We start from the raw sequence: 27,318 nt of genomic DNA, 5'->3' as shown, positions 1-27,318 counted from the left end.
CGTGAGCTAGCCAGGGAGCACAGCCGTTTATTGACATCTGCAGAAGAACACTGCCGCTAGCTAACTGCTCAGCGCGGCAACCGCACAGCAACAACAACAACACACAGGGCGCCCTCTGACCCCGGAAGGACACACCGTCGCAGCGAGAGGGCATCACCCATCACTATGGCAACATAAACAAAACATAACTGTACAAACAGAACCCCGAACAGCCCTGACCCGCTACAATATGCTGCTGAGAATATAGCCCAGAAGAAGCGGATAGTATAGCTTTTATTTTGGAAAGAGCCATTTCTCTGTAATAAACTCTCTTTTCCAAAGATGAGTGATTCCTCAATCAGATACAGGGCTTGCAAAATCGCTAGAGAGCGACAGCACTGATTGGTGAGTGATGATAATTTGTGCACCAATTCCTCTGACATCGTCTTATCAATCGTTAGCTTACTATGCAAACATGACAAGTGAAATCTCCCGCAGCTTAAACATGTGAGAGGTTGATCGCGCAGAGAATCGCTGACCGTTATGTGTGTGTGTGTGTAAAAGCATTTCAGTTCTGCTGAGCCAAATAAGACAGGTCAGGGTGAAGAAGTGACAGCCAAAGAAAAGCTTACCACAAAACGGAAAAGTTATGAGAAATCAGACTATGAGGCAAAAAGAAAGTGCAGCTTTACGGTTTCATGGACAAAAGAATTTCTGTGGCTGCAATATGACGAGCTATATAACCGGGGCTGCACATAAGTGGTCCGCAGGTGCGCATTCGCTGTCCAAAAAAAAAAAAAAAAAAACGCGCACAAGATATGAAGTTGCAACGCGTGTTTGCATACATAAGATTTTCTGGAGGAGGACAGACTCTTAAAGTTTAGAACTCTTAAAGATGTCGAAGAAGCTCCTTTAAGCAATTACTTTGGTGTTCCTCTACCTCCAAAGAAATGTCAGAAGGAGTCCGAACCACAAAAGAAGCACGTATTCTCGGAAAAGTGGTTGCAGGAGGTGAGCTGGCTTCAAACAAATGATGAACGCACAGAGATGTGGTGTGGAATGTGCCGTGAAAATCCCACTCTACATTTCTTCTAATTCCAGTTTTTAAAGACTACATATTTAATGCTTTTTCAGTTTTTATTATTTAATATTCCCACATTTAGCCTCCATAATGTATTTTTCTCCTGTCCTTTCAAATTAACTATAAGGTGGATTGCACAGTGGTCAGATACATCTGCTTGTTGAATTTCACACTCTTTTACCCTATTTAAATCATTATTATTCATGAAGAAGTAATCGATTCTAGCATAACTATTGTGGGGGGGGGAGAATAGTGTGTATAGTCTTTTTTAGAGGGGTGAAACTCCCTCCATATATCAACTATCCCGGAGACAGAGGAGAAAAAGGAACAAGATTAAAAACAAAAATCGTCTCTGCCTGCTTTGTCTGACAGGATCTTTGGATGCTCCTCAGTGAGGGGCAGCAACATCTTGGGATCGAAACAAAACAAATGGGTTTTCAGTTACACTTAAAACTGACATATGGATTTATACTGTAATACGGGCAGATTCAATTACTCACTTATCATTTCAGCTTTTCACTGGCTATCCAGTTTTTCCACCTCTTCTGTTTTGGGTGGACAGGAGATCTGCCAATACTGACAAGATACACAGGGCCGGAATTTGAGGTGTGTTGCATCAAGAAAAGAGTAATACTGACAACGAGTAACACTCACACAAAAACTTAACTCATCATCCTCTGTGGGGGCATGAAAGCTAAGAAAGGACAAACAAATAAAACATGAAGAGATAAGCCAATGGAGAAAAAAGGCAGACGGTGAGGGGACAGCAGAGCAGACTGTTGTTAGCTGTTCTAATGTAGGTAACACAAAATACCAGTAAAATTTCCCTGTGACTGTACTCGGGGTAAATTGTGAGTAATCCTTAGGCTGCCATCAGCTTAATGTCTATAGTGACACCATTTGAAATCATGTTTCAGTAATAGTTCTGTTTAATTTGAGTTCACATTGACATAAATGTGTGGAAAGTGCTGAGCACAGGTATAACACTTCATGATCACTTTATGGTTTGCTATAGAACAAACATTCAAACACATTTTGAATGTAAATCCCCTTATTCAAATCTATTCAAATATCGCTATGCCTTACTGGCAGACACAAGACTATATCTGGTAAACATCTGTTTCTTTCCTTTAGTGACCTTAACATTTCCATATGCAGATAACAGAATGCAAACTCTGCACAGCATCACATGAGTGAATACTTTTGGTGTGATTTCCAGTTTTAGTTGGATGGGTTTCCATAAAGTTGAGACTGTACTTAAAGAAAACAACAACAAAACGCCCTATTGTTTTTTTGTACAAGTTTTTGTACAAGTATGTTTTCATGACCAAATTGTGAATGAGCTAAAAAAAAAAAGCCCTGCGGTTTTTTTTGTTTTTTTTTAAAGAAATAAACGCTTTTATTTAAAGTAAAATGAAACTAACTAGAAAGGTTGGGATACATCGGTTTGCAAATTTCTTAATCCCCAGTAGACTAGAGTCCTGGAATATCTTAAATCAATGAAACATCTATTCAAACCATAGTTTACATTCTGGTTCTTGTATTATAAACTATTACTTATAAACTATTATAAACATTGTTTCACCTTCTTGACCACATTTCATATTTTGAGCAATAGCGTATTTTCATGTACATAAGTGCAATTTAAATAAAATTGCTTCACGTTTATACTGAAGTACAGTACTTAAGTAAGTGTAGCCTTGAGTGCATTTAGGGCTTCTTGTAGCAGAAGAAGTTCCTTCTCAGCTGGCAGTTTCTCATGCTGAAGGATGCAGTACCGTTCTTCTCAAGGACGCCACAAAAGCTGTGAGATGGGCAGCTTGGAATATTTTCATATTGCATCTGCTCTCCACTCACCCACAACCACTTACCAGCCAGGTTACACAGGCCTGTCCACACCTGCCAACATTAAACAGAGAGGTCCACATACAAAAACTTGTAACAAATAAAGAGTTTCTCAATACAAATACAATGTAGGAAACTGGCCAACCTCATCAGTGGTAGCCTCTTGTGCTCTCTCTCGTGCATAAGTATGTTCAAATGGAGAGATCAGCGTGACCAGGTCGTAGCGGTGGTTCCAGTCTGAAAAGGTTGGATTATTTGTGTTGACTCTATCCAGAGACCTGCAGTGATCCAATGCCTCCTCCCACGTCTTATTCTCCTTCACCAGAACCAAAGGGTCAGTATAACATGTGAAACGTCGCTCCAATCCACAATCGCTGGCTACCCATTTTCCACTTCTCTTAAAAACACAGTTTCTCTGTGCATTTGCTTCTGCAAGAACAAGGAGAAGTAAAGTAGTGAGAATGCACTGAGAAGTTTTCAGAGAAGGTTTGAAGACCAAATTGCATCTGAGATGTTGCATCTGTATGCGCTCAGATATTCATCTTTTATTGTTTGCATCAAAAAGGCCTCAGCATGTTTCATAAATGTACTGTAGATAATAGTATAGGCAAGATATAATAGATACAATAGATATAATAGATTTGAACTTTAAAACAAATAAATGTTAGCCTAACAGAAATACTGTAATACAGTTATACAAATATAATTCAGTTACATGTTCCTTACCAGTTATATGTTCCCACATGGTGAAGGTGGCTATCTCATCATCTTGGGACCATTTCCATGGACTTGCTGCATCTTCTCGGTATAATCCGATCCAGCCGTGCTGAATAAAACGTTCATTTTCTTGCTCGTTTCTGACAGTGACCAAATCAGTGTACTTGTGCCTGCAGTATGCCTGTGCATCTCTCCATGACATGAAGATAGAAGGGGAGTCATATGCAACTTTCAATTCCCCACAAACAGGAGAAAGGAAGAGCAGCAGTTGAATGAAAATGCATGTCTTTGTCATCATGTTTTCCACAGGAGGATGACACTAGAGCAAGAAAAGCATCCACAGACAGGAAAGAAATTGAGAGAAATCTATAGTGAAGCTCTGCTTTATTCACTATGTAGTTTTACTCATATATACATATGATGTGAAAAGCTGATTATAAACCTGCATTCATGCACTCTACCTAACTTAAAGTAAGAGAACTTACCTTGCATGTGTTAGGAGGGAAGCTCTGAAACTTAGTCTGATGATGACATTTCTTTGTCAAGTCTGGGAATTACTCATTTTACTAAGACATTTTACTAGTTAATTGTCCAAGCAAAGCAGCAACATTCAAATGCTTTATGATAAATCAAATGTGTCGCACACGTTTACTCCATTTCTTTTTATTGCCTTCAGTTCCCACTTTCTGCAAGTTCTCACCACTTGCAAGCAGCAAACTATCAAAGTGGATGTTTTTTGTGTTTACGTTTATGTGTCCAGGCATGCTATGTATGAACTTGTGTGTTTATGTGTGGCTGATTGGGACCTGATGTATGTAAAAACAAAGAATTACGTGATTAAAAAAACCAAAAAAACAATTTTACCTGATTTTTTTTCTGAGGACATTCGTTTTAAATTTCCATAGAACAGTGGCAGAATAATGTCCTCGTAATATCAGGCCCTTGTAGAGCAAAATTTAGTATTTTGGTCTAGAATGAGGCATGCTGTATAAAGCACTTTGAGTAGAAAAGCACTAGATAAGAACCAGTCCATTTACCGTTATAAATACAGCCTTTTTGTGTTGTTATTTGTCTTGTAATATTCGAAACTACCAGACTGCGGCTGCACACAGCAGACAAGAAGAAACGGTTAACTGTTCCACACAGCTGAGACACTATTACCCACAACATTTTAACACAGCAATACAAACAGGCCTAACTGGGCACAGCTAACTACAGTCTATTACATTTTGCATATTTCAGATAGATAGATAGATAACTCTTTATTGTCATTGCACAGTCATACATAGTACAATAGTTCAATGAGACTGGAAAACTGTCCTATGTCGGCACTACATGTAACACAACACGACATGATATGACACATCACAACGCAACACAAACAACACAACACAGTATATTAACTTAGTAATAAAAAGAAGAAGAATAAGTGTATTGCACACTGTCATTATTGCACATTAATTATTATTGCACCTTGTTATAAATATAAATATTATTATTGTTATTGTTTTAAACATTGTTACTCCCCCCCCCCCCCCCCCCCCCCCCCAAAAAAAAAAAAGTCCAGGGAGGTAGCCAGTCAGGTCAGCTATTTGCATTGATCAGGGCTGTTGCCCTGTTGTAAAAGCTGTCATTGAGTCTGTTTGTCCAGGACCTCAGCAGCCTGAACCTCCTGCCCGACGGCAGCAGCTTAAACACCCGGTGTCCTGGGTGTGTGCAGTCCTGTAGGATGCTGTGTGCCCTCTTGAGACAGCGAGTGCTGTACAGGTCCTTCAGGGAGGGAAGAGGATGTCCAATGATTTTTTGGGCCATATTGATGACCCTCTGGAGTGCCTTTCTGTATGCTGTGGTGCAGCTGGAGAACCACACACCGATGCAATATGTCAGCACACTTTCAATGGAGCAGCGGTAGAAGACGGTCAGCAGCTCCTTCTTCAGGTCCATTTTTCTGAGGATTCTCAGAAAGTGCAGACACTGTTGGGCCTTCTTTAAAACCGCAGAGGTGTCTCCATTGGAGGTCTGTGTCTATGTGCACACCCAGAAACTTGAAACTGGAGACCCTTTCCGCGCACTCCCCGTTGATGCTGACAGGCTGCAGCTCAGACTTCCTCCTTCTGAAGTCAGCTACTAGTTCTTTTGTCTTGGTGGTATTTCACCTGACTCAAAAGGCAGATTTGCAAAACATGCAACGTAGCCAATTGCCCTTCTGCAGAAAGGGCAGTAGTGTTAATACTGCTTAATTCAATGCAACCCTACAGGGACAATTCTAAGAGTTTCCAGGGGGATCAAACCTTTTAATGTGCTGTTCCTCTGTTGTGCTCCGTTTTTAAGCTGGTAGTTAAATAAATATTTAAATAGAAAATAATGTTTTCATATTACTGCCATGGCTTATGATAGGTAATGGGGTTAGGTCATTTTGAAAAAACTGACTGGGTGCTGTGATGCTTGTCTGGAAGTATTAACTTTTTGTTATCGTTTTTTGGCCATAAAAACTGAAAAAGCATTAAATATGTAGTCTTTAAAAACTGGAATTAGAAGAAATGCAAATGTGTTACACCATAATTTGGAGAGTTTTTGTATTCATATATCAAATAAACAACAATTTTTATTCTATGAATAAAACCTGTGTGAACTTCATCTCACATAAAATTATATTACTTAGTGGAGAATAAATTTGTCTATAGTATCGGGTGTTATTTTGGGGTTTAATGAATATTATGAGTTCTATTGGTCGTTGTGGATCGTTTATGGTTGTTTGTTGATGTGATATGCCCCCGGTCCCTCGTCTTCCTGTGTACGCATTTGAGTGTGTGTGCTGTGGTGTGTTAGTTTTGCTGCCACACCAGGCCTGGAGAGTCTCCCGTCTTTGAGCCAGCCACACCTGGGATTAATCACTCAACTGTTGCCGATCTGAATAATCAAGAAGCCCTACATAAGAGAGTAGTGGCGCGATATTGTTAAACTAGGAACACAGTTAGTGCTCATGCTTGTGTTACTGCGTTCTCAGTTATTCTCCTGTTTGAATGGTGAAGGCATATTTGTCGGCTGGTGGATGGGAATGTAGCATAGCATAGCATAGCATCTTTATTTATAACGCACTTTACATCCAACAATGTTGACCAAAGTGCTACAAATATAAAACAGAGAGGAAACAGTTTAAATTACATATAAAATATCTTAAAATTAAAAATAATATAATTAATAAGAAACGTATTAAGAGACATCAACAAGTCCTGCTGTGCTAAAAGCCAAGGTAAATAAATATGTTTTAAGACGTGATTTAAAAACAGATAAGGAAGGTGCCTGTCTAACATGTAAAGGCAACTCATTCCACAGTTTTGGTGCTGCCACAGCAAACGCCCGATCCCCTCTGAGCTCACGATTAGTCCTGGGCACGCTCAGGAGGAGCTGGTCTGCCGACCTGAGGGACCGGGAAGGTATGTATGGATGAAGAAGCTCAGAGAGGTACACAGGGGCAGCATTGGACAAACATTTAAAAACAAATAAAAGCAGCTTAAAATGGATCCTAAAATGCACGGGCAGCCAATGAAGTGAATATAAAACTGGGGTGATATGCTCGTATCTACGAGTGCCAGTTAAAAGGCGTGCAGCAGCATTCTGGACTAACTGCAGTCGAAAAACAGAAGATCGACTCACCCCAAAATAAAGAGAATTACAGTAATCCAGCCGAACGGTTACAAAAGCGTGGATTACTGTTTCAAATTGCTGTCTCGTAAGAAAGTGCTTAATTTTTGCCAGTTGCCTCAGATGAAAGAAACTAGACCTTACAACCAACCCGATCTGGCTTTCAAGCTTAAACTCAGGATCCATTTTAAAACCCAGATTAACAATCTCTGGTTTACAGAATGATTTCAGGGATTGCAAATCAACACACGGAACAGCAGTGGAGGCAGGTCTGAACACCATTACTTCAGTCTTAGAATCATTAAAACAAAGAAAGTTTAGCGCCAACCACGACTTGACGTCCTCCAGACATGTTTGTAAACGATTTACAGACGACCCATCTTTCTTTTTAAGAGGAACATAAATCTGGCAGTCATCTGCATAATAGTGAAACGAGAGTCTGTGCTTTCTAAAAATTGAGCCCAATGGAAGTAAATAAAGTGAAAACAGGATAGGGCCCAGAATGGAACCCTGTGGTACTCCATGAGACAACGGAGCACGGGAGGACTCACAATTTCCTAAGCGAACTGAAAAGGTTCGGTTTGTTAAGTAAGACCTGAACCATTTCAGAACCTGTTATACCGACACACTGCTCCAAATGCGAGATTAAAATTTCATGGTCTACAGTGTCAAATGCAGCAGTTAAATCGAGTAAAATAAGAATGACACTTTCACCAGAATCACATGATAAAAATATATCATTAAAAATTCTTAAAAGTGCTGATTCAGTGTTATGCATTGCTTTAAAACCAGATTGAAAAATCTCCTGAACATTTTGTGCATTCAAGTATGTGATCAATTGGTCATATACAATTTTTCCAAGACTTTAGATAAAAAAGGGCAGCTTAGATATTGGTCTAAAATGTACTCACTGTTGCGTCTCTTGTTTCCAGGAGGATTGCGGAAACATGTGGAGGACACCGAGGAGGACAAACACAAACACAGGCGCAGGAAGAACACACACACTGTGATCGTTGGCACTGCTTTCTGCTCTCTTCACTGTAAATAAACGCACCATCTTCATCTAAAAGTCCTGCATTTGGGTTCTCTTTCAACCAACCCTGACAGATATTGTGTTACACAGTTAAACCCAGTTCATCTACAGGACGATGCTGTAGTGTGTTTTTTGATATGTCATATACACAAATTTAAAGTGTTTGACATTAACATAATGTTTTACTGTGTTTTTTATACCCCAGCTTCAGTAATATATTTTGACAAATACACTAATGAGGAGTTATATCTGTTTACCATCTACACTGCTGTGTATCTGGAACAGTCCACTTGTTAAAAATGATTTATTAATGTTTTAAGAATCGTATAATTAGCGGTATCAAAGGAATTCTTGGTTTTAATGACCTGATTATTTACCATCCCTGGTACAGATGGAAAGGTTAGTTTATACAGGTTAAGATGAAAATACTAACAAACACATCAAATTTTACTTTGTATTACTAGCTGTAGAAGACATCTTGGAATGACTGATAATAAGCTGTTCTTCACATTTTGTAACTCACAAAAAATACAAAAGTGTAGCAAAATGTCATAATGTTATTGGGATTACATGGACTTCCTCTGGACTGGATTAATGATTGAGTTAATTAGTTGCACTGGTAAGTAGACTTTATTACCATCACACAACACTACAGTGTCTATTTCCCTTATTTATTGTTAAAGCATCCTGAGCCACCAGGAAAATGGAAAGTTAAATAAAATTAGAGTTTGGTTCACAAGAAACATACTCTTATTATCTGCCCAACTTTAATTTTAATGCAGTTAACATCATTATGTGTGTAAAGTGTAATCAACGTGTTAGCAGTGTTGAGTGGACTATTTCTACTTTCTGTGCTTTGAGGCACTTCTGAAGCTCCACAGCCGAAAGTTACGTCTTTGTTTTAAGATTTAATTGGCTGTGGTTTGATCTTAATGGCCCTGGGCAAATATCTGCTTACAATTAAATCTGCAGTGTATTAAAAAGTTTGTCTATTGTTAAAATGATTTATGAGTGCTTTATAAAATCTGCACTTTGAAAGAAATTGCTTTGTTTCTAAATTTTATAATCTGAATGCTTAGCAGCCTCTGTCTAGAGGGAAATGAGAGGATTTACAGAGCATGATAAAAAGCCCAAGGAAATTACAGCAAAGCCATTCATTATATTTTAGTCGTGATTTCTAGCTGTAGAAAGTATGTAGGAATCATATAGTATTTTGGATTGATTGATAACCAGATGTTCCTCCCAAATGTTCCTCACAGCATTATTGGGATTGTAAGAAACTGACTGAGCTAATGAATCATTTCTGAATGAGCATTAAGTGGATTTTGTTTAGTCACAGAAAGCTAGGCTGGGTGTTTCCTGTTTTTGTGATAAGCTAGGCTAACTAGCTGCTGTCCATAAATGTGACATATAATATTATAAATGTGCTTCCTCAAAAGAACAAAAGAATATTAGCAAAATTTTAATTAATTGTATATTTAATAATCTAGGAAGATTTTGAACAAAAATGTAATTACCCAGCAGCTTATGCTTCTTCCTGCTCCTTTTTGAACATGGACGTTATTTGGAGTTGTGGTTGCTCGTTTTCCTTTTGTTTGCTTTGTTCATTTGTCTCTTTTAATTCTATTTTTTTTAATACTTTTTCAACATGTTCAAAATAAAGATTCAATCAATCAATCAATTACCCAGCAGTCTGAAAACAAGTTTACATGTGCAGCATCAGTCACAGTATTATTACACAGTATGCTAATGTTTTTCAAACGTTAGAGCGATATTATCTCATTCTTGTAAAAGGCATTACCTCAACATGCAGACCAGGGTTCAAACGCACACACACATAGACACACACACCTTATCGCTGGTACAACCAGGAGAGACAAACAGATCAATAAGCGCTACCTGCACCAGTCAAGAACTCACAATTACCGTCGGTGCCTGAGGAGAAGATGACATTTGAAAAGATTTCTCAAGATTTCAGCACAGATGGCCATTCAGTCTCTCACCGTCAAAGATTTCGACAAGGTACAGCTCACTTTACAATCAAATTCCGAGCAGTTTCTTTTCTGCTTTTTTTTATACCACCGCTTTACTCCCTCCTTGTGAAATCTGACCTCGTGGAGCTTTCACTCGTTTACTCATTTTGGTTTCAGATACATGTAAAACATTTGTAATAAGTGTGTTACATTGTTTAAAACTAAACCACATAGCAGATTGCTCTGTCACCTATTAGGAAAGTCCCCATTATAAATTTATTTGATTTACTGAAGACAAAATATTTTATTAGGATTTTTAACTGAGAGGAACATTTTCAAGGTCTGTTTGCAGATGGAAGCAGACCTGCGTTTCCACACCACCGACTGGTTATACTGAGTCTGAGCCTGCTGAATGCTGTTCTGCTGATAGCTGCTGTTGTCACTGGGATCTATTGTAAGTATGAGAGTCAATAAGAAACTCCTTAATCTGAAGTATAATCCTTGTTCTGTATGATATTAATCGCACAAAGTAGTAGAACCAAGTACGAACGATGGTATGAAACTGCAGAAATTCATATAATTTACTTTTACATATATGAATATCTGATTGATTAGAGTTTATTTCTAGACCAGAGTTTCTTAATGTTTTCAGTGTGCCAAATGACACAGAGCCACACTCAAGAATAATACTGTATTTGTAATGTTTCATTTTGGACACATTACAAGCACAGCATTTGCGGTTTATGTTGGTATATGCCATTTTCACTATCATGAAACAGGTATGTGTTGCTTTGCAGTTGCTTTGGTCGCTAGATGGTTGCAAGTTTTGCTAGTAGTATGCATGGAAGATGCTAACTTGTCTGCTAACCCTCACTAATTACTTACCGAGCAGTATTAAACTGTGAAAAGTGCAACTAAATGAAAATCGTTTGCCTTCAAATCAAAACTTCTGCCTGGAGAAATGTGTTAGTTGCCGCACAACTTTTACTTTGAAAGCAAATGTCGTCTGTTTCTGCGTTTTGGCACACTGCACCTAGAAGAGTAAATGGTTACTGTTTGTGTGTACAATAGTGTCTTTCATACAAATTAGAGGTAATCAAAGCAATCTGCTGGCAAAGTTTTTCACTCAGCCATAGTCAACAACCTGAGCTCAATTCCAGTCACTGGACCTTTCGGTGAATGTAGTTCTTTGTATAGTTATTTGTATATATTAGCTGGTATCTGTGTCTGTGACAAGCACTCATACTGTCTATAGATGCAATACGCTAACAAATCTACTTTGAAACAAATATGTGGAGCCAACATGACATCTGGAAAACTGAAGATCACAAACCAATGGCTGACATCACTGTGATTAGAGCAATCTTTTATATTGACCCTCTTTTCCTTTCTTATCTTTCAGGTGTCAAAGCCAAAGACTTTCAGGTTTCAGATTCATCTGTTTCACCCTTGTTGATTGAAATGAACCATCTCCGCAACCACAGTGGTATCATCAAAGAGAGGCTGGAGGCCCAGGCAAAACTGGTGAAAGAGCGCACCAACCACGTGCAGCTAAAGCTCCAGGTGAAGCAGTTGAAGGTCGAAAATGATTTGCTTCAGCGACAAATTGAGACACTAAATGCAGCGAAATCAAATCTCCAGACAAATAAAACTCTCTTAGGTAAGTTCAGCCTCCAACCCGTCTTTGTGAACATGCAGCATGCTGTGAATCTGCACGGCTTATTGTGAGATAGTAAATGGTTGTTCGATCTCTCTTGGAACAGAGGAAACCTGCGGCAGATGCCCAACAGGATGGCTCCTTCTTAAAACATCCTGTTATTATTTTTCTCACCATGAAATAAACTCCAGAAAGAACTGGACGGAGAGCAGACAATACTGCATTAATCAGGGCGGTGACTTGCTTGTCATCAATAACTTGGAGGAGCAGGTTGGTCAGAAACGAAGTCTTTTCTGCTTAAATAGTTTATTTTGTAGGCCTCTGTGTCTGGTTTTAAAATGCCAAGAAATTCGAGCCCACCATGTGTGAGAAAGTTATCTTCTGTTAATGATTAAGATTCATTTCAATTTCATAATCTTGGTGCATAAAAAAGTAAAGTCACAATAATATACGTTTAATTTTGGCAATTACTCATTAACTTGTACGTTATTAAGAGCTTTACACTCAAAAACTTTACCATCTCTGCTCGTGTGTGGGTCTGTGTGGGTGGGATTTAATTACACTGAACTTACTTTAAACTGGCAAAGTAAGAAAAATAGTACTCGTCTAACTTCTTAGAGCAAATATGTGACATCTTGATAAAGGCTAACCACGGGGAGCAAATGTTTTATATTCATGATAGCATTGCTCAGCTATGCCTAAACGAAAGGGCTTTTAAATTCTGTTTGATCACACCATACTTATTAGTCATCATTTAAAAATCAAATTGAATGTCTGCTTTCTCATAGCTCCTCATAACCGACAACTTTCAAAAAGTGAGCAGCTCTGGCGTATGGTGGCAGAATGGATACTGGGTCGGCCTCACTGATGTGGTGACAGAGGGAACGTGGGTCTGGGTTAACAATGTGACCGAGGTGGATTCAATGTAAGCGACTCGTGAAGCGCTATGATTCATTACTGACAAATGTACTGAAAACAAGTTCCTCTCTAAGCGATTGTGCTTTACTCAAGGTACTGGAGAAGTGGGCAGCCCGACAGCTCTGGTGAGGAGAAGAAGAACTGTGCTGCTTTTCTTTTCTTTACCGATAATGTGAAGACGTGGTACAATGTAGAATGTAGCAGCAAACAGCTGAACTGGATCTGCGAGATGGAGCCAAAGCAAACCACAAGGGGACCTCAATGATGATGTTTCAAAATAATAATAGCAATAATGTCATAAAATCTCTCAAATAAATTAGCTGTAACTTGACATGTGAAAAATCGTGTTATACACTACTGTAAGTGACACGTTTTCGGTTTTTTTGTTTTTAAAGTATTTTGACAAAACTCAGCATATTCAGTTGTATATGGGGGAAAAATGTCTGCAGTATCTGGTCTGTAATGATTTTAAGATGTTTAATGCTTAACTTGATAAAATAAAAATTCATCCTTAAAGAATATTTCTGATCCTAATCTTGTTTAGATGATCTGAAAACTCTGCTGTTCCTTTACCTCCTGTAAATGGTTAACAAGTAAACTTGATTTTCTGTTTGCAATGTTACACACACACACATGCGCAAACACCCGCAGGGCAATGTCCTAACAAATACTCTCTCTTTCTCGGGTGATCTTGCTGCACTCTTCTCATCTCGTCGATTAAAATGGAGGACAACGGAAATAATGCTGGCTTTTTTGAGAGTACTTATAACAAACTGACTTATCCTGAGGACATTAGTGAAGATGACCACTCTTTCAACTTGAACCAGGAGAGGCAACAAGGTAAATGACAAGAAGATGAATGATGATTAAGGAAATATGTTTAATGTTTCTTCTCTGCCAGAAACTAGCTTTGCTCTTCACAGCACTTTTTATAACTTGTGATTACACATCCACATTTTCGCCCACCACTTGGGTGTTATTTTGATGTTGCTGTATTGTGCATGGCTCTGATATTTATCCACCACTTATCTGTGTAGTGTCCCTGTCCACAATGGGGCCTGGATCCTGTTTAAATCGTTACAAAGTGCTTGCAGTGAGCCTGGCAGTGCTCGCTGCCTTTCTGCTGGCAGTTGATATTGGCCTGGGAGTCTATTGTAAGTGATTACTGCAAGCTGCAGTTTTTGTTATATTGAGAAATTTTTTAAATCTTAAAAAAAAGGTTCAACAGGAGGGAAAATAATCATCTCTTGTGGGAAAATCGAGGTCAACAAAAAGGGATTTGATTTATTCTCACCTGACTCTTTTTATCTAGTTTTAACTCCCTGGTTTGGTTTTCCACCCTGTAGCTTCACTGCTTATTCACCTGTGTTCGTGTCCTCAATAGGCCGCTAATTTTACTGAAAAGTCTCCAATAAATACTGTTTCACTACCTGCCTGCCACTAAAGAGTAGCTAAAGTTAGCAGGTGAATACAGAAGAAACATTAGCATCTATGAAACCGGATGTTATCCCCTCAAATTCATGGAAACCAAAATAATAAAGCCCAGTCTTTTTTTCATAAACTGTATAAGGTTGTTTTGTGTCAGCTTTCTAAAACGTTTGTTTCTGCTGCCCCCAAGTGATCAAAAAACAAAACAGAAAATGCAGGTTTAATTACTAACATTACAAATGTACCTTAAATAACGGTCACTAAAGTAGCATCAGGGAAATTCAGAGTTTGTATTCCCTTAGAAAAACATATTAGTTGACGCGTTTTTTTCACCTGGTTGCAAACACAGAAAACTTTCTATACATGATTTAAGCTACAAAATATGAGGAGCGCTTGATTATTTGATTAATAAATATGTTAATTTATAAAAATGGTTATATGCTTTTGCATCAGTGACTATTATATCAGGTTTTGCCCACTTTATTGGCTAATATTAGATTACTACAGATCACTCATGCCAAATGCCAGACTAATTTGAGTTTTAATTTAATTGCAGTATTTCTGTTACATAATTTATCCATATAAGAGGACCAACAAGCTGATGACTCAGTTGTAAATACCTGTTACTTCTTTGTTTAGAAAGGGTCACCAGAGCAGGTGGATCAGCAAACGTGGCATATTTAACCAGGATTTTTGTTTCCAATCTTGAACTGGGATCTTTTAGTTGTTAGGCAAATGTATTAACAACTATACTAAAGAGCTATTCACTATGTTATTTAATTATGGGACAATTTAAAAAAAGGAAAATGTGTAAACTGTCTTAGCTGTGACCTAAAAACTGCCTGTGTTCTAGATAATAAATAAATATTTTTAAGTGAGGTTTGTCTGCTACTGCTCTTTTGTTATTTCCGTTAGAGTTCTTTCTTCAGCTGTACCAACACCGTAAAAATTGTACAGTTTTTAAAGTCTTCCTTTTCTCTACTTTCAGACTACAGACTTACTTATGGGAACCATTTAGTAACAGACATCAGCACTGAGATTGCCAAATTGCAGGCTACTTACAACGCTGCACTCCAAAGCAAGACTGAAGCCAAACAGGAGGTGGCGAAAGAGATCAAGTCACAGCAAATTACCAAGTGGGAGCTTGATCATCTGAACAGAAGGAAAAAAGATACCGAAAAACTAATAGACAGAACTGAAACGGAAATAGCGATGTTGGAATCCCACATGCCAATGCTCAGTGAGAGGCTTTTTTTTTATTTATCATGTTAATAAATGCTCTATAATTGTTATGTCATTCCTTTTTTTTGGTTTTTGTCGACAGAAGAGGGCTGCAGACAGTGTTTGCCAGGCTGGACTGTCATTAATTCCATGTGTTACTTCTTCGCTTTATCTGAGGAACTCTCACGGAGATCGTGGATGGATGCCAGACATTTCTGCAAGAGGCAAGGAAGCGACTTATTGGTCATCAACAGCAGAGAGGAACATGTAAGACTCAACATTTAAACAACACAATGAAACTTACTGACAAACTTACAAGTTCCACTTCTCATGAACAGCACTAGCATATATGAATGTTTGTGTGTGTTTTCACGTACATGTGTATTTCCTATATTGTCAGATGGCCCTTGCTGAAATTGTAAAAATGTCTCGAGACCCCTCGAGATCGCTTGCCCACAGTGGATTCTGGATTGGACTGAGAGATGCAGATGTGGAAGGAAGTTGGACATGGTTGGATGGGACAAGGGTGGAAGAGGGGTATAAATTCTCCTAAAAATCTTAATCCATAATGACAAAGTGAAAGAAGTTTTCTTGCTATTTTTTTTTTCCAAATCAACATTTACATAAGTACTCACAGCCTTTGCCATAGCACTCAAAATTGAGCTCAGATGCATCGTGTTTCCACTGATCACTTGTCAGAGGTTTCTATTAGTTTTTGATTGGAGTTCATTGTGGTAAGGATTGTATCAATGCACAGATCTGGGAAAGGGTACAGAAACATTTCTGCACCCCTGAAAGTCCCGATAATGGCTCCATCATCAGTAGATGTAAGAAGTTTGAAATCACCGGGAATTTTCCTGGAGCTGGACGCCCAGCCAGTCTGAGCAATCAGGGTGTAAGTGCCTTAGTCAGCGAGAACTCGATGGTCACTCTAATAGAACGACTCTCAAAGTTGTTCAGGTCATGTGCAAAATGCTCTGGACTGATGAAACAAAGATTGAACTCTTTGGGCTGAATGCCAAGGATCAGCACCTAGCTAATTCTATTCCTACAGTGAAACATGGTGGTAGCAGCATCATGCTGTGGGGATGTTTTTCAGCAGCAGGAACTACTCAAGACTACTCATGGTCGAGTTGATGATAACTTGCTCCAGAGCACTATGGACCTGGGACTGGGGTGAGGGTCCATCTTCCAACAGGACAACAACCCTAAAGGTGGCAAAAGGTGCTTCAACAAAGTATTGAGTACTGAGCAAGGGCTCCGAATACTTATGTACATGTTGTATTTTTGTTTTTTGCTTTTAATGCGTTTGCAAGAATTTCAAGCAAATCTTTCTGACTTTGTAATTATAGGCTGTTGTGTAAAACTTTGAAGTGAAAAATGAATCAAATCCAGTTTGGAATAAAGTAATGTAATGTGACAAAATGTGGAACAAGACAAGCGATATAAATTCTTTCTAAATGCCCTGTAACCATTATCCACTTGTGATAACGTAATTTAAGTATATGTCAGTTTATTAATTTAAGTATATGGTAATTTCCCATATATCTCTGTCAGAGCACACATAAAAAAACTAAGCAAAGTTACCCATCTCTTGTTTCAGGTACTGGGATATTGGAGAGCCTAACAACCAAAACAATGAAGACTGTGCTGCTATGTATCCCAGAGAAAACCCCTTTCATTCATGGAACGATGCTCCATGCAACTGGAACCTGAAATGGATTTGTGAGAGGACACCAAGACCTTTTAGCTCTAGCTTAAATGTTTAAACAGAGAGTCAAGTCTGGCTTTAAGGCATGGACGTGTCTTCTGAACTTTTTTTTTTCTTTATTGTCATGTCTTTTGCAAGAGACTACAAAATGTCCAAGAAGATTAAAATAAGAAAAATACATCTGAGTTATAAAGGCATCTACAAAATGTATGCAAATTCTGTAACTGTTACAAATAAAACCTTTACCTTTACTATGTACACATATTTTACCACTGTACAGATTTGTACACTAACATGCCAGTGTTTCAGGAAAACCTTTACATGCCCTCTATAGGTCATGTTAGTTAGAGCCCAAACATTTACCATTTAATGGGCTATGACTGAAACACTTGACCTAGACATTTTAGACCTAGCGTTGCATCAACTACAGCCTTTTGAAACTCTACTGAAATAGAGTTTTACAGAGAACAGTGAAAAAATCAAAGAAACCAATGAGCTTATTCTGTACACAACAATAAGTCTACAACAGCTCAAGCTGGAATCAAATAAGGACAATCACATCACTTTTCAACACTGAAGTGTAGAATTACAGTTAACAATTAACACTTCAAAGGGTCACCACTCATTTTGCTAAAGAGCTTCAATTGTAGATGTATCTAATAAACTGGCAGTTAATAAATACACACAAGCCAAAACTAATCCCACTTTGTCCATTTCCAAGACTAACCTACCAAATTATGACTTTTTTAAAGACTGGGTTAAAAGAAAACCCGGTCGTTTGCAGTGCTGTGGTCCCTCACAGCACTGCAAAGTGCTGTCGAAGTTGCTTGAGAAGCTGCTGAGTGTCGACGTGTTCTGGGAAAGCGTCCTCAGATTTTTGGGCTGCACTGTAGCTGCTCTGAAGGTCCCCAAGCTGGACACAGGCAAGAAGATGTAAAGATCACACTTTGTCACTTTTAATTGCACTGCATGATTTGGTTGGACCTTGATAGCGATAAATTACCTTTTCAGAGAGAATGGAGAGATTGAAGTGTGGCTCGTACATATGGGGGGCCAGTGATGCAGCAGTCTGAAGGAAGCCTTTAGACTGGATTAAAGGCAGGGAAACAATTAACACCTGTCATGAAAATGTATATGAAAATGCAGTGTTTACAGATTTAAAGTTTTATTTTCTTTAATTGGAGCAATCCTTACATCACGTTGCCATCATCATTATCACTATGAAAAAAGCTGGAAAACCCTGAAAATTTAACCTTTTAAATCATGTTGGCAGCAGAAGTGTTAAGCAGGTGGATTGCTCATGCTCCTCCTGCTACTGGAAAAATAAAATCCCATATATCTCATGACGCTTTGTCTCATATCAAGCTATTATTGCTAAATTGCTTTATTGCCTAGCTCTTTGTTGGAGTAACAGGGGCTTACTGAATATTGGATTTATATTACGCAAGTATAATTTGAGAGATATCTTTTGATAATATGAGCTGGATTACAGTTTATATGACGCTAATAACTACATTTTAGTGATTTTCTTATAATGGGCTGTGTTATATCACATTAGAGGTCGAAAGGATCACCATTATGATTTCATTACTCATATTTTAGCAGCTTAACAAAGACAATGATTCAAAACTATGTCTTTACCTGTTCAATGTGACCTTTTCGCAGCTCCAGCACAGCCAGGTTGTTATAAGCTTCAGCATGGTCATTATTAAATGCCAAAGTCAGTTTAAAGCACTGATAGGCCAGAGTCAAGTCCCCTATTCCCTGTAAACACAGAGCATATTCTAAATTATACAATGTAAGGTTGTCATTTCAATTAACTAAGTGTCAAATTATGTTAACTGTGAACCATATATGGAAGTGAAACATATTAAGTAATTTTCTGTTAACTCACAACAGCCACGTGTCCTATGTTGTACCAGACATCAGCCTGCTCTTCATCATTGGCCACCAGGGCCAGAGCCCTCTCAAACGAGGACAGAGTCATATCGTACTGCTGGGCGTAGAAACAGCACAGGCCCAGGTTGTTGTACAGTTGGCAATTATACACTCCCATCTGGAGCAGCCGTCTAGCAATGGGTGAAACATATTAAATCACAGATGGTAAATAAAATCTCATCAGATAAATTGTAACAACACATTACACAAATTGTACAGAAAGTTTGTCTGACCTATAGAAGCGCAGAGCAATCTCAGGCTGATCTGTATAGAAGTGATTGCTGCCTATGCAGGCTATGGCCTCCACGTGAGTGTTGTCCTGCTTCAGGACGTCTTTATAGTACTCTGTCGCTGATGAAATGTTGTTCATCTCCTGTCAAAATACCATTTTAGAGACAATTAATGAATGGACGGATGGATGGATATCTTTAATGATTCATGCAACTGTTAAGGTTATACTCCATGCAGCTATGGTGGAAAGTTTACATTAGTCCAGTGGTTCCCAAATAGCTTGGAGGCAAGTCGTTAAGATTTTGTGTCAACCAAACACTATTAGTGTAACTGAAAGCCCTTTTGTCTTTAACCTCAGCAATTCAAGTACTAAGGTTAATATTGCAAAGAAGCTGGGAGTGAAGCTGTTGTTAAAGCTGGCTTCCTTTAACTATGACTGCTTGCATTTCTCCACTTCAGTGACTTTGAAAATGTTACTCATTCCTTAATTTCGTCCAGACTTGACCATTAACAGTCTGCTTTCAGGTGTCAGCCTGTCACTGCTTGGCCAACTAAAGCTGGCCAGCTCTTAACTGGCAAGTGTAAGCAAGACCACACATCACTCATATTAGCTTCCTTTATTGGTTGTCAGTAAGTTTTAATTTTTTTTTCTTTGATTTTAAGTGATTGCAGGGGTTGGCACCTCCTTAGCTCTCTCATTGAGCAGGTCTGCTGAGCAGAGGCTTTTGACTGTCCTGTGGTCCAGATTAAAACAAAGAGGAAATCAGAAACTTAAATGTACCTTCTCCTACATTGTGGAGCAAACTGCCTATTTACATCAGGGGCATTAGACATTTTTGAAAACGGTCTTTGGTTATTACACCAGACTAAGTCCTGATTACTTTGAATTGTGCTTTTACTGTTTTTGTTTTTTCATTTTGTTTTTTGTTTGTTTTGATTGGGGCTGCAGCTGCAGTAATGCGGACGCTGCACCGGTCCGTCGTGGTGAAGAGGGAGCTGAGTGTAAAAGCGAAGCTCTCAATTTACCGGTCGATCTACGTCCCTACCCTCACCTATGGCCACGAGCTGTGGGTAGTGACCGAAAGAACGAGATCGCAGATACAAGCGGCAGAAATGAGCTTCCTCCGAAGGGTGGCTGGCCTCTCCTTTAGAGATAGGGTGAGAAGTTCGGCCATCCGGGAGGGGCTCAGAGTAGAGCAGCTGCTGCTCCACATCGAAAGGAGCCAGCTGAGGTGGTTCGGGCATCTGACAAGGATGCCCCCTGGGCGCCTCCTGGGCGAGGTGTTCCAGGCATGTCCCACCGGGAGGAGGCCCCGGGGCAGACCCAGGACACGCTGGAGAGATTATATATCTCGGCTGGCCTGGGAACGCCTTGGTATTCCCCCGGATAAGCTGGAGGAGGTGGCTGGGGAGAGGGAGGTCTGGGCCTCTTTGCTTAGGCTGCTGCCCCCGCGACCCGGCCCCGGACAAAGCGGATGAAGATGGATGGATGGATGGATGGATGGCATTTTGTTTTCTTTATTTAAGCAGTTTTATTGTCTTATTATTTTATGACATTTATTCTTTTAGCTGTTAAGCACTTTGGGATACATCATAAAAACATTCCACTTGACTTGACGGCACAAAAAACAACAAATTTAATTTAATTTTAATATACCAGAACACATCAGCGTCCCTGACTGAGGAGGATCAAATTTGTGATGATGTAAAACTGAACAATTTCTTCTGAAAGGAAAACCACACAAAACCATCTAAAAGGAAAATAACTGTGAAGAAACTACATCTTTTGGATCCAGCTGAGAGTGCCAAACAAGCTAAAGAGCCACTCTGAAACCCGAAAACACTTCTAAGAGACACTCTGTCTACTGGAAAAGAGCTTTTGAAATGAACCACAGGCAGCTAGAACTTGTCTGAATTGTGTTAAAGTGCCTGATAAGGAGTGGTTATGTGATATTCGACAATGCAATTAAATAAAAAACTGACTATATTCGAGATGATGATGGCATACTGTACCTCATGGATACGAGCTATTCCTGTTAGAAGGGTAACCTCTCCAGGGAAGTGATCCAGGCCTTGCTTGAAAAGACTGAGAGCCGTTATTGGCTGATCCATACGCTGATAAACCTAAAGGAAAATGAAAACAAGAATAGTGATTTCAAGAAAAACATTGCTTTAGAGAGAGAACCTTAAAATGTACAAACCCTTGGCAATAATCACTACCTTTGCGAGATAGAGATACGTATCTACCATCTCTTGGTGGTTGAGAGCTGATCGAAACTGTTTTTCTGCTTCTCTATATAAACCAAGCCTAAGAGGAGAGAAACAGACATTACATAATTTCATATACATAAATGTTAATTTAATCAAACATTGCAGTTGAATAATATGAAGGATGGTGTGTTACTTGCCTGTAGTAGCATTTTCCCAGCTGAACTTTCCACCACCAGTCTTTGAACTGTGCATGTTCAGTAGCTTGAGCAGCTAAATCCAAAGCCTGTACAAGGAATATAATATTTCTTTACATACAGTCCTGTCATCTAATGTGTGGTAGTTTTCTTTACACTGCAGATTTGTGTATCGCTTACATTTTTCACATCATTTTCATGATGGAAGATGTACTCAAATAATGTCTGTGGAGAAAGAAGATTGCTTCACATGCAGGAAAAACACAATAGAAAACAACTGATAAATGTCTGGAAGTCACAGTTTGAGTCTTACCCTGGATAAATTGGGTTTTTGGGAATACTTGGCCAGATTTAGTCTAGACAAGTTTATAAATGGTCCTTCGGGATTTGTTAGCATTGAAGCCTAGAAAAACAATAAAAGAAATAGGTCATGCTAAGAATTTCAGGCTTTCAGTGTAACATAATAAATAATAAAATGACTGTTGCTATCAGTCTTACATTAATATATTGTCTGCTGCATAAATTAACTTGAGAAAATGCAATAGAAACAGGCATGTGTCAAACATGGCCTTTAGTAGGAATACTCACTGTCCCCAGACGAATGAATCTACCAGAAGAAGCGGTGACAGGACGAGCTGTGCTTGCAGTACGTGGGGTTTTGATGGCCTGCTCCATTGTCCCAGGGCGCCCGGACTGTGTGCTGGGTCTCACAAATCCTGTTATAGGGCGTCCTGATTGTGTCATGGGCCTAGATTTCAGGAAATAAAATATATCTGATTAGAGATTAATCACGAAAGCTTCATCAGTTTGGTTTTTTGTTTTCGTTGTCTTGAAAAACCTACCTGACAGCTGGTGTGGGACCTCCACCATGACATGTTCCAGGAAGTCTTAGTGATGTACCAGGTCCTTGCAGAGATCAAGTGTTATAAAAAAAAAAATACTAATTAAGAAAATGTTCAAATTATTAATTTAATGAATTGTGGAATTTGGAGCAAATGCTTAAACTTACGTGCAACTTGAGCAATAGAGCTTTCATCCAGCATCATCTCAGCAATCCCCTCCTGGTCAACCTCGATTTCATCTATGTAAACCATCTCTGTAAGAGCACGGGTTTTCAAGCTCCATGCAGCCTATGACGCAAGTACGCGCGCGCACACACACACACAAGCAAGTTTTAGTCATGTGAAATATTTCACATTTATGTAGAAGAAGGCATAAAACAGTCTGGAGCTACAACACAAATTATCCATAAAAAAGAACAAAATGAGATGGAAAACAGAGACATGTGCAGTCATGGTTACCTCTGAGATTAGCAAAGATGAGTCCTTAAGATAGAGTGCAGACAGTTAGCGAGAGAGTAAAGAGATTTAAGAAAAATGTGAATAAATGGGAAGGAAGCAGAACGAACATAAGACACGATAGAAATGAGACTTGAAAAGAAAAGTAGCGTATAGCAACAGCTACTAAGTTTATAATAAACTGAATAAGTATGATGAAATGCTACGTTAGTGAGATATAAACAACACAGACTCGACTAATCGGGATTATGCAGCAGGTTGTCCAGCTGTCCATCGTTAGCAAGCTAGGCTAACCCTGCTAACTTCACCACAGTACCTGGTCGTATGGGTTGTCTTGTAATATTTTCGTACAAATATCAGAACATTGTTGGAGTTTCCGCCTCCTGAAATAGCTCCACGCCAGAAACAATGGGTCCATCGTCACTTCCATTGCTTTTGCTAATCAGGGAGAAATAGCGTAGATCTAAAAGTCAGTTAGCAAGCTGCTAAGAGAAGCTGACTTGAAGGCGAGACCGAGGCTTCCTCTGTCGCTCGGCAACAGCCTAGGAGGGCGGTCCTTCACTGCCGCAATTTCCTCAAAAGAACTGAATAAAATAAAAGAAAGTTAAATTAAATTAAATTCATGGGACATCACTGTTCTTTTTTAAATTAATTCATTAATTCAAATTTGATTTACAAGAAATATAGATCAAATAAAATAAATAAAAATATAAATCTGTGGAAGCAGTTAATTTAGGTGAGTAAAGAACTTTCTTACTCATAACTCTTTATATAAGTCATGAAACACGCCACACTTAAATAAACACTTTGAATACTTGAATGGACTAAGTAATACATCATTTTTAAACAATTAAAATTTCAATTACTTGCTTTTGGTATTTTTTTAATTATATTGTTGAAAAGAACACATTAAAAGCACAAATGCTGACATTAAATAAAAAATATCCAGAAATAGGGTCTAGCACCCGGACTGCTTGCTTCTTGGTCATGACGGAGTTGTCCTCTCCTGCTTTTTCCTCCTGAGTAAGTCAAAGCATCTGATTGGGTAACGGACTCCTCCGTCATCTTTGTAGGCGGTGCTTGTGGAATAACAGTACAGCTCCATCTTTGTAGGATTTGACAGGAGCTTTGACCCAACTCGAAGAGGACCGCGAGCCCGGGGCTGAAGTACAAGTAGACTGAATGAAAACACAAGCGTAGAAATCAGTTTCTTAAACAGAGGCAGAGGGCTTTCATATTACCAGGCAGCGAGTCTTTTAATTCACATAACCCGCAAAGATGCCCGATTTCAACGCTTGCTCTTGACTCTGGTTGTTTCCAATGGAACTAGCCTAATGGGACACGCGGGCTTCAAATAAATCCTTTTTGGTGAATGACACTATATCCGAAAGCCTGCGTGATAGCGACAGAGAGACACACACGGAAGTGCGGACATGGCTGACAGGACTGCTCCCAACTGCCACCTGAGACTGGAGTGGGTGTACGGATACCGGGGACATCAGTGCCGCAACAACCTGTACTACACCGCCGCCAAGGAAATTGTCTATTTCGTCGCCGGTGTGGGAGTTGTGTATAACACCCGGGAACACAAGCAGAAATTTTACCTGGGGCACAACGATGACATAATCAGGTAGTAATGACATGTTTATATAAACATATAAATGCATTTCAGCACCGTGGACAGCACCAGACTTGAAACGTGTACTGAAAGTGTAGAGTTGTCATTATTGGAGCTGGTGTCACCTTGTGCAATGTAATGCGATATTTTTCAGCTCCACGGGGAGTGCACCCCTACTTAGCAGCATCCCTAGTTTGCTGTGGGTTCAATATTTTGCTCAAGGGCACTCCAGCAAAGCAAGGGGTCCTTTGAAGACTGCTCTTGCTCCCATGTTGGAAGGAACCACTACACTAACATTAATTACTAAACAGAAACTAATATTTTAAAAATTATTTTGTTGAGTTCATGTTTATGCTTTAAAATTATTTGTCACTGACAATCTACTTTTAAACAATGTCATCCTGGGAAAAGCAGCAACCCATTCGTACAAAAAGGACGAATGGGTTGCTGCTTTAATATAAAATGTGGTTTAATGTAAAATATTTGACATTGATGCTCAACATTTAGTCATTTTTAAAAGAAAGGTTGACAGTGTAGACAGTAAAGTGGGCATATTTACCTCTGTGCAGTCCAATACTAATGTGCAGTATCTGAAAAATGCACTTGAACAAAGCTGTCCTTGAAGGAATCCTTGAATTGGAAAATTGAGGTAATAAGGGATTTAGTAGCTCGACCTCTGCATCTCAGGGAAAATGTTGAAACCTTTTTTTTAATAAAAAGTTATCATTAATCATTATGTCACTCATCTTTCTCAGCATGCTGCACAACAATGACCTGTGACCAGTGGTTTAGTGCTTGTGTTGACATATGTGCGTCTGTGTGTGGGTTGGCCTGGAGATGACTAGCTTTATACTGTGTCGGTCGTCAGCTGGACTCCTGCTCCATTATTAATTGGACAGTAGAGATACTAACCCTCCGCTGCCCTGTGAGTAAAGTGCCTGAGTTCAAATGGTGAGCAGGAGGAGTCACAGACTAAACAATAATCTGATATATGATCTGCAAAACTGTTGAAAGTACAAAAGTGGTAAATTGGTGTAAAATCTGCAAATTTGATCAGAGTATTTCAGTGTGAAATGCAGAAACCTCTCATAGCGTGACCATGTGCTTTTTGTGCAGCCAGGTGGTTTGAACTAGCGCTATGTACTTACAGTGCAAGCTAAATAGGTCCCTTAAGCTGTCATTTATTAAATGCCAAGTAATAGCCATTTTAAAGGCCTCGAAGGAGTGCTTATGAAGCTCTTTTAAATACTGCCTTTGAATATGACTTCTGCGGCACAACCAGGAGCAGTGCTCGCCACATTCAGATCTGAATTATCACGTTGCACAAACTCATGTGGAAGAGAAGTGGCTTCTTTAGAGGGACTTAAAATTCAAATACTGCTTCTCTTCATTTTCTTGATGCACTGTTGCTGTAGATTCGTAAGCAATTTTTACATTAATTTGTACTTTACAGGGTCATTGCAGCACTCGTTTTGGGTAATCCCGTAAAAAGTCAATGAATGCCTCTCACCTGACCCACTCATCATCACCTGATTTTTTTGTACAATGGCGCCATCAAACCCACCATGGCGCCATGGAAAATTTAATGGCATTATTATTATCAAGACTGGGCGTGCTGCTCATATCAAGGTAAAAAAATATATATATATGAATTTAAATAAAATCCTGTAGTAGCTTTGTATACATGTTGTATACATGTGCTCACCCACTCAACTTCATCATGGTTTTAATTTCATGATTTTAAATAGAATCTCTAATTTAATATTTCTCAACTGTTTAAAATTACTGTATTACAAATACATTTTTGGCACAGCAGGAATCAGACATTGAAAGATTATACAAGAAGTTTTATCCAGACAAAAATGGATTCATGAAGGTATGTTGTGTCAAAATGCTAAAATATAATAATGTGAATTAAAAAGTGCAAAATTTCAACCTATCCATATATACCTAGGACATTTATAACTCTGAGTATTTTCACAGGTTAAATTTTTCACAGCTCACTTTGACGGGGTCACATGGGAACATTTGTCAGATTAAACTGATTTTACCCATTTCTCCCACTTTTTTATTCACCCTGAAGTCTGTTTTAACTGGTCTCTGAGTAATGTGGAAGAGCTAATTGGCAGGTTTACACATGAATGAAAGACTGAGCAGACAATGATGCAGTAGTCTAGCCTTCTTTTGGTTGGCCTTTTAGGCGGTTTTAATGCTTTGTTAGAAATGTAAATAAACATGTTACTGGGCGATAACAGAATAGACCTGGGAGACAGTTAACGACCTCCAGTTAGAGCAGAGTACTGTGAGGCACATCATTAGAGTGGGTAGCCTTGTTAAAACTGTTTTTTGCTATTCTTTCCTCATATCTGCCGTTGTTCCAAATGGCTTTTATTCAAGTCAGAAACTCTAAGAGCCCGAGGCTCCTGCTAAACCTCAGCAGAAACAGAGTTTTTCCTGCATATAAACAGTCTTGGCTCCCACTCAAGAAAAATCATTAGGACTATGATTAAAAATACTCTTCACTCTTCTTAATATCTTTAATAACCTGGGTTGAAGTTACACATAAATACTTTTTTTCTTTATCAATTGTCCAGAAACATGAGAAAAATGAACAGAATTC

At 38.9% G+C, this 27,318-nt stretch overlaps 5 protein-coding genes across 12 annotated transcripts in view; 3 read left to right on the top strand and 2 right to left on the bottom strand.

The window, feature by feature from the left end:
• Positions 1-2,770: 2,770 nt before the first annotated feature.
• On the bottom strand, positions 2,771-3,840 carry LOC147307368 (putative C-type lectin domain family 20 member A). Its single transcript, XM_086273920.1, has 3 exons — positions 3,632-3,840; positions 3,051-3,331; positions 2,771-2,959 (listed from the first exon to the last, which is right to left on the bottom strand). Exons 1-3 carry the CDS (start codon positions 3,822-3,824, stop codon positions 2,771-2,773), a joined length of 663 nt encoding a protein of 220 aa, XP_086130046.1. The 5' UTR covers positions 3,825-3,840.
• Positions 3,841-10,158: 6,318 nt separating this feature from the next.
• Positions 10,159-13,369, top strand: LOC147307367 (uncharacterized). 2 transcript variants are annotated; one of them, XM_086273917.1, is made up of 6 exons: positions 10,159-10,322; positions 10,626-10,727; positions 11,676-11,933; positions 12,037-12,200; positions 12,719-12,855; positions 12,942-13,369. In XM_086273917.1, exons 1-6 carry the CDS (start codon positions 10,247-10,249, stop codon positions 13,111-13,113), a joined length of 909 nt encoding a protein of 302 aa, XP_086130043.1. In that variant the 5' UTR covers positions 10,159-10,246; the 3' UTR covers positions 13,114-13,369. The 2 variants fall into 2 exon arrangements, with proteins under 2 accessions (XP_086130043.1, XP_086130042.1); XM_086273916.1 differs by having other exon boundaries at positions 10,161-10,322; positions 10,614-10,727.
• Positions 13,370-13,508: 139 nt separating this feature from the next.
• Positions 13,509-17,903, top strand: LOC147307366 (uncharacterized). The gene is made up of 6 exons (XM_086273914.1): positions 13,509-13,688; positions 13,886-14,002; positions 15,265-15,516; positions 15,601-15,764; positions 15,898-16,034; positions 17,101-17,903. The coding sequence occupies exons 1-6, from the start codon at positions 13,571-13,573 to the stop codon at positions 17,264-17,266; spliced, it is 954 nt and encodes a 317-aa protein (XP_086130040.1). The 5' UTR covers positions 13,509-13,570; the 3' UTR covers positions 17,267-17,903.
• On the bottom strand, positions 17,301-23,631 carry ttc8 (tetratricopeptide repeat domain 8). Of its 2 annotated transcripts, XM_086273912.1 has the most exons (15): positions 23,397-23,631; positions 23,084-23,107; positions 22,792-22,912; positions 22,625-22,688; positions 22,371-22,530; positions 22,096-22,185; positions 21,963-22,007; positions 21,786-21,871; positions 21,598-21,685; positions 21,391-21,501; positions 19,380-19,519; positions 19,103-19,277; positions 18,850-18,972; positions 18,212-18,295; positions 17,301-18,121 (listed from the first exon to the last, which is right to left on the bottom strand). In XM_086273912.1, exons 1-15 carry the CDS (start codon positions 23,508-23,510, stop codon positions 18,005-18,007), a joined length of 1,542 nt encoding a protein of 513 aa, XP_086130038.1. In that variant the 5' UTR covers positions 23,511-23,631; the 3' UTR covers positions 17,301-18,004. The 2 variants fall into 2 exon arrangements, with proteins under 2 accessions (XP_086130038.1, XP_086130039.1); XM_086273913.1 differs by lacking the exon at positions 23,084-23,107 and having other exon boundaries at positions 23,397-23,630.
• A 554-nt stretch (positions 23,632-24,185) lies between these two features.
• The window catches only part of eml5 (EMAP like 5), a 53,027-nt gene continuing 49,894 nt past the window's right edge, over positions 24,186-27,318 (top strand). For all 6 annotated transcript variants that reach the window (XM_086273804.1, XM_086273803.1, XM_086273802.1 and 3 more), the window contains exon 1: positions 24,186-24,710. In XM_086273804.1, the coding sequence (XP_086129930.1) occupies positions 24,514-24,710 (197 nt within the window). In that variant the 5' untranslated portion in view covers positions 24,186-24,513. The remainder of the gene's footprint in view (positions 24,711-27,318) is intronic.

This window comes from Aulonocara sp. 'chitande type north' Nkhata Bay, linkage group LG19, assembly GCF_057382095.1.
Source record: "Aulonocara sp. 'chitande type north' Nkhata Bay isolate Kocher_YH1m ecotype deep benthic linkage group LG19, A_spYH_male_GT1.1, whole genome shotgun sequence".
NCBI lineage: Eukaryota > Metazoa > Chordata > Actinopteri > Cichliformes > Cichlidae > Aulonocara > Aulonocara sp. 'chitande type north' Nkhata Bay.
Note: the sequence above shows the minus strand (reverse complement) of the source record. Positions and strands in the feature narration are given on the sequence as shown.

Excerpts from the sequence above, each read along its gene's own strand:
- LOC147307368 (XM_086273920.1), bottom strand. The coding sequence starts at position 3,824 with ATGTCATGGAGAGATGCACAGGCATACTGCAGGCACAAGTACACTGAT. Across the intron at positions 3,332-3,631 it reads CATGTGGGAACATATAACTG|CAAATGCACAGAGAAACTGT; the intron begins GTAAGGAACATG and ends TTCTTGCAGAAG. Across the intron at positions 2,960-3,050 it reads AAGAGGCTACCACTGATGAG|GTGTGGACAGGCCTGTGTAA; the intron begins GTTGGCCAGTTT and ends TAATGTTGGCAG.
- LOC147307367 (XM_086273916.1), top strand. The coding sequence starts at position 10,247 with ATGACATTTGAAAAGATTTCTCAAGATTTCAGCACAGATGGCCATTCA. Across the intron at positions 11,934-12,036 it reads GACAAATAAAACTCTCTTAG|AGGAAACCTGCGGCAGATGC; the intron begins GTAAGTTCAGCC and ends CTCTTGGAACAG. Across the intron at positions 12,856-12,941 it reads GTGACCGAGGTGGATTCAAT|GTACTGGAGAAGTGGGCAGC; the intron begins GTAAGCGACTCG and ends GCTTTACTCAAG.
- LOC147307366 (XM_086273914.1), top strand. The coding sequence starts at position 13,571 with ATGGAGGACAACGGAAATAATGCTGGCTTTTTTGAGAGTACTTATAAC. Across the intron at positions 13,689-13,885 it reads GAACCAGGAGAGGCAACAAG|TGTCCCTGTCCACAATGGGG; the intron begins GTAAATGACAAG and ends TTATCTGTGTAG. Across the intron at positions 14,003-15,264 it reads TATTGGCCTGGGAGTCTATT|ACTACAGACTTACTTATGGG; the intron begins GTAAGTGATTAC and ends CTCTACTTTCAG.
- ttc8 (XM_086273912.1), bottom strand. The coding sequence starts at position 23,510 with ATGGAAGTGACGATGGACCCATTGTTTCTGGCGTGGAGCTATTTCAGG. Across the intron at positions 21,686-21,785 it reads CTGGGAAAATGCTACTACAG|GCTTGGTTTATATAGAGAAG; the intron begins GCAAGTAACACA and ends CTCTCCTCTTAG. Across the intron at positions 19,520-21,390 it reads GAATAGCTCGTATCCATGAG|GAGATGAACAACATTTCATC; the intron begins GTACAGTATGCC and ends GTATTTTGACAG.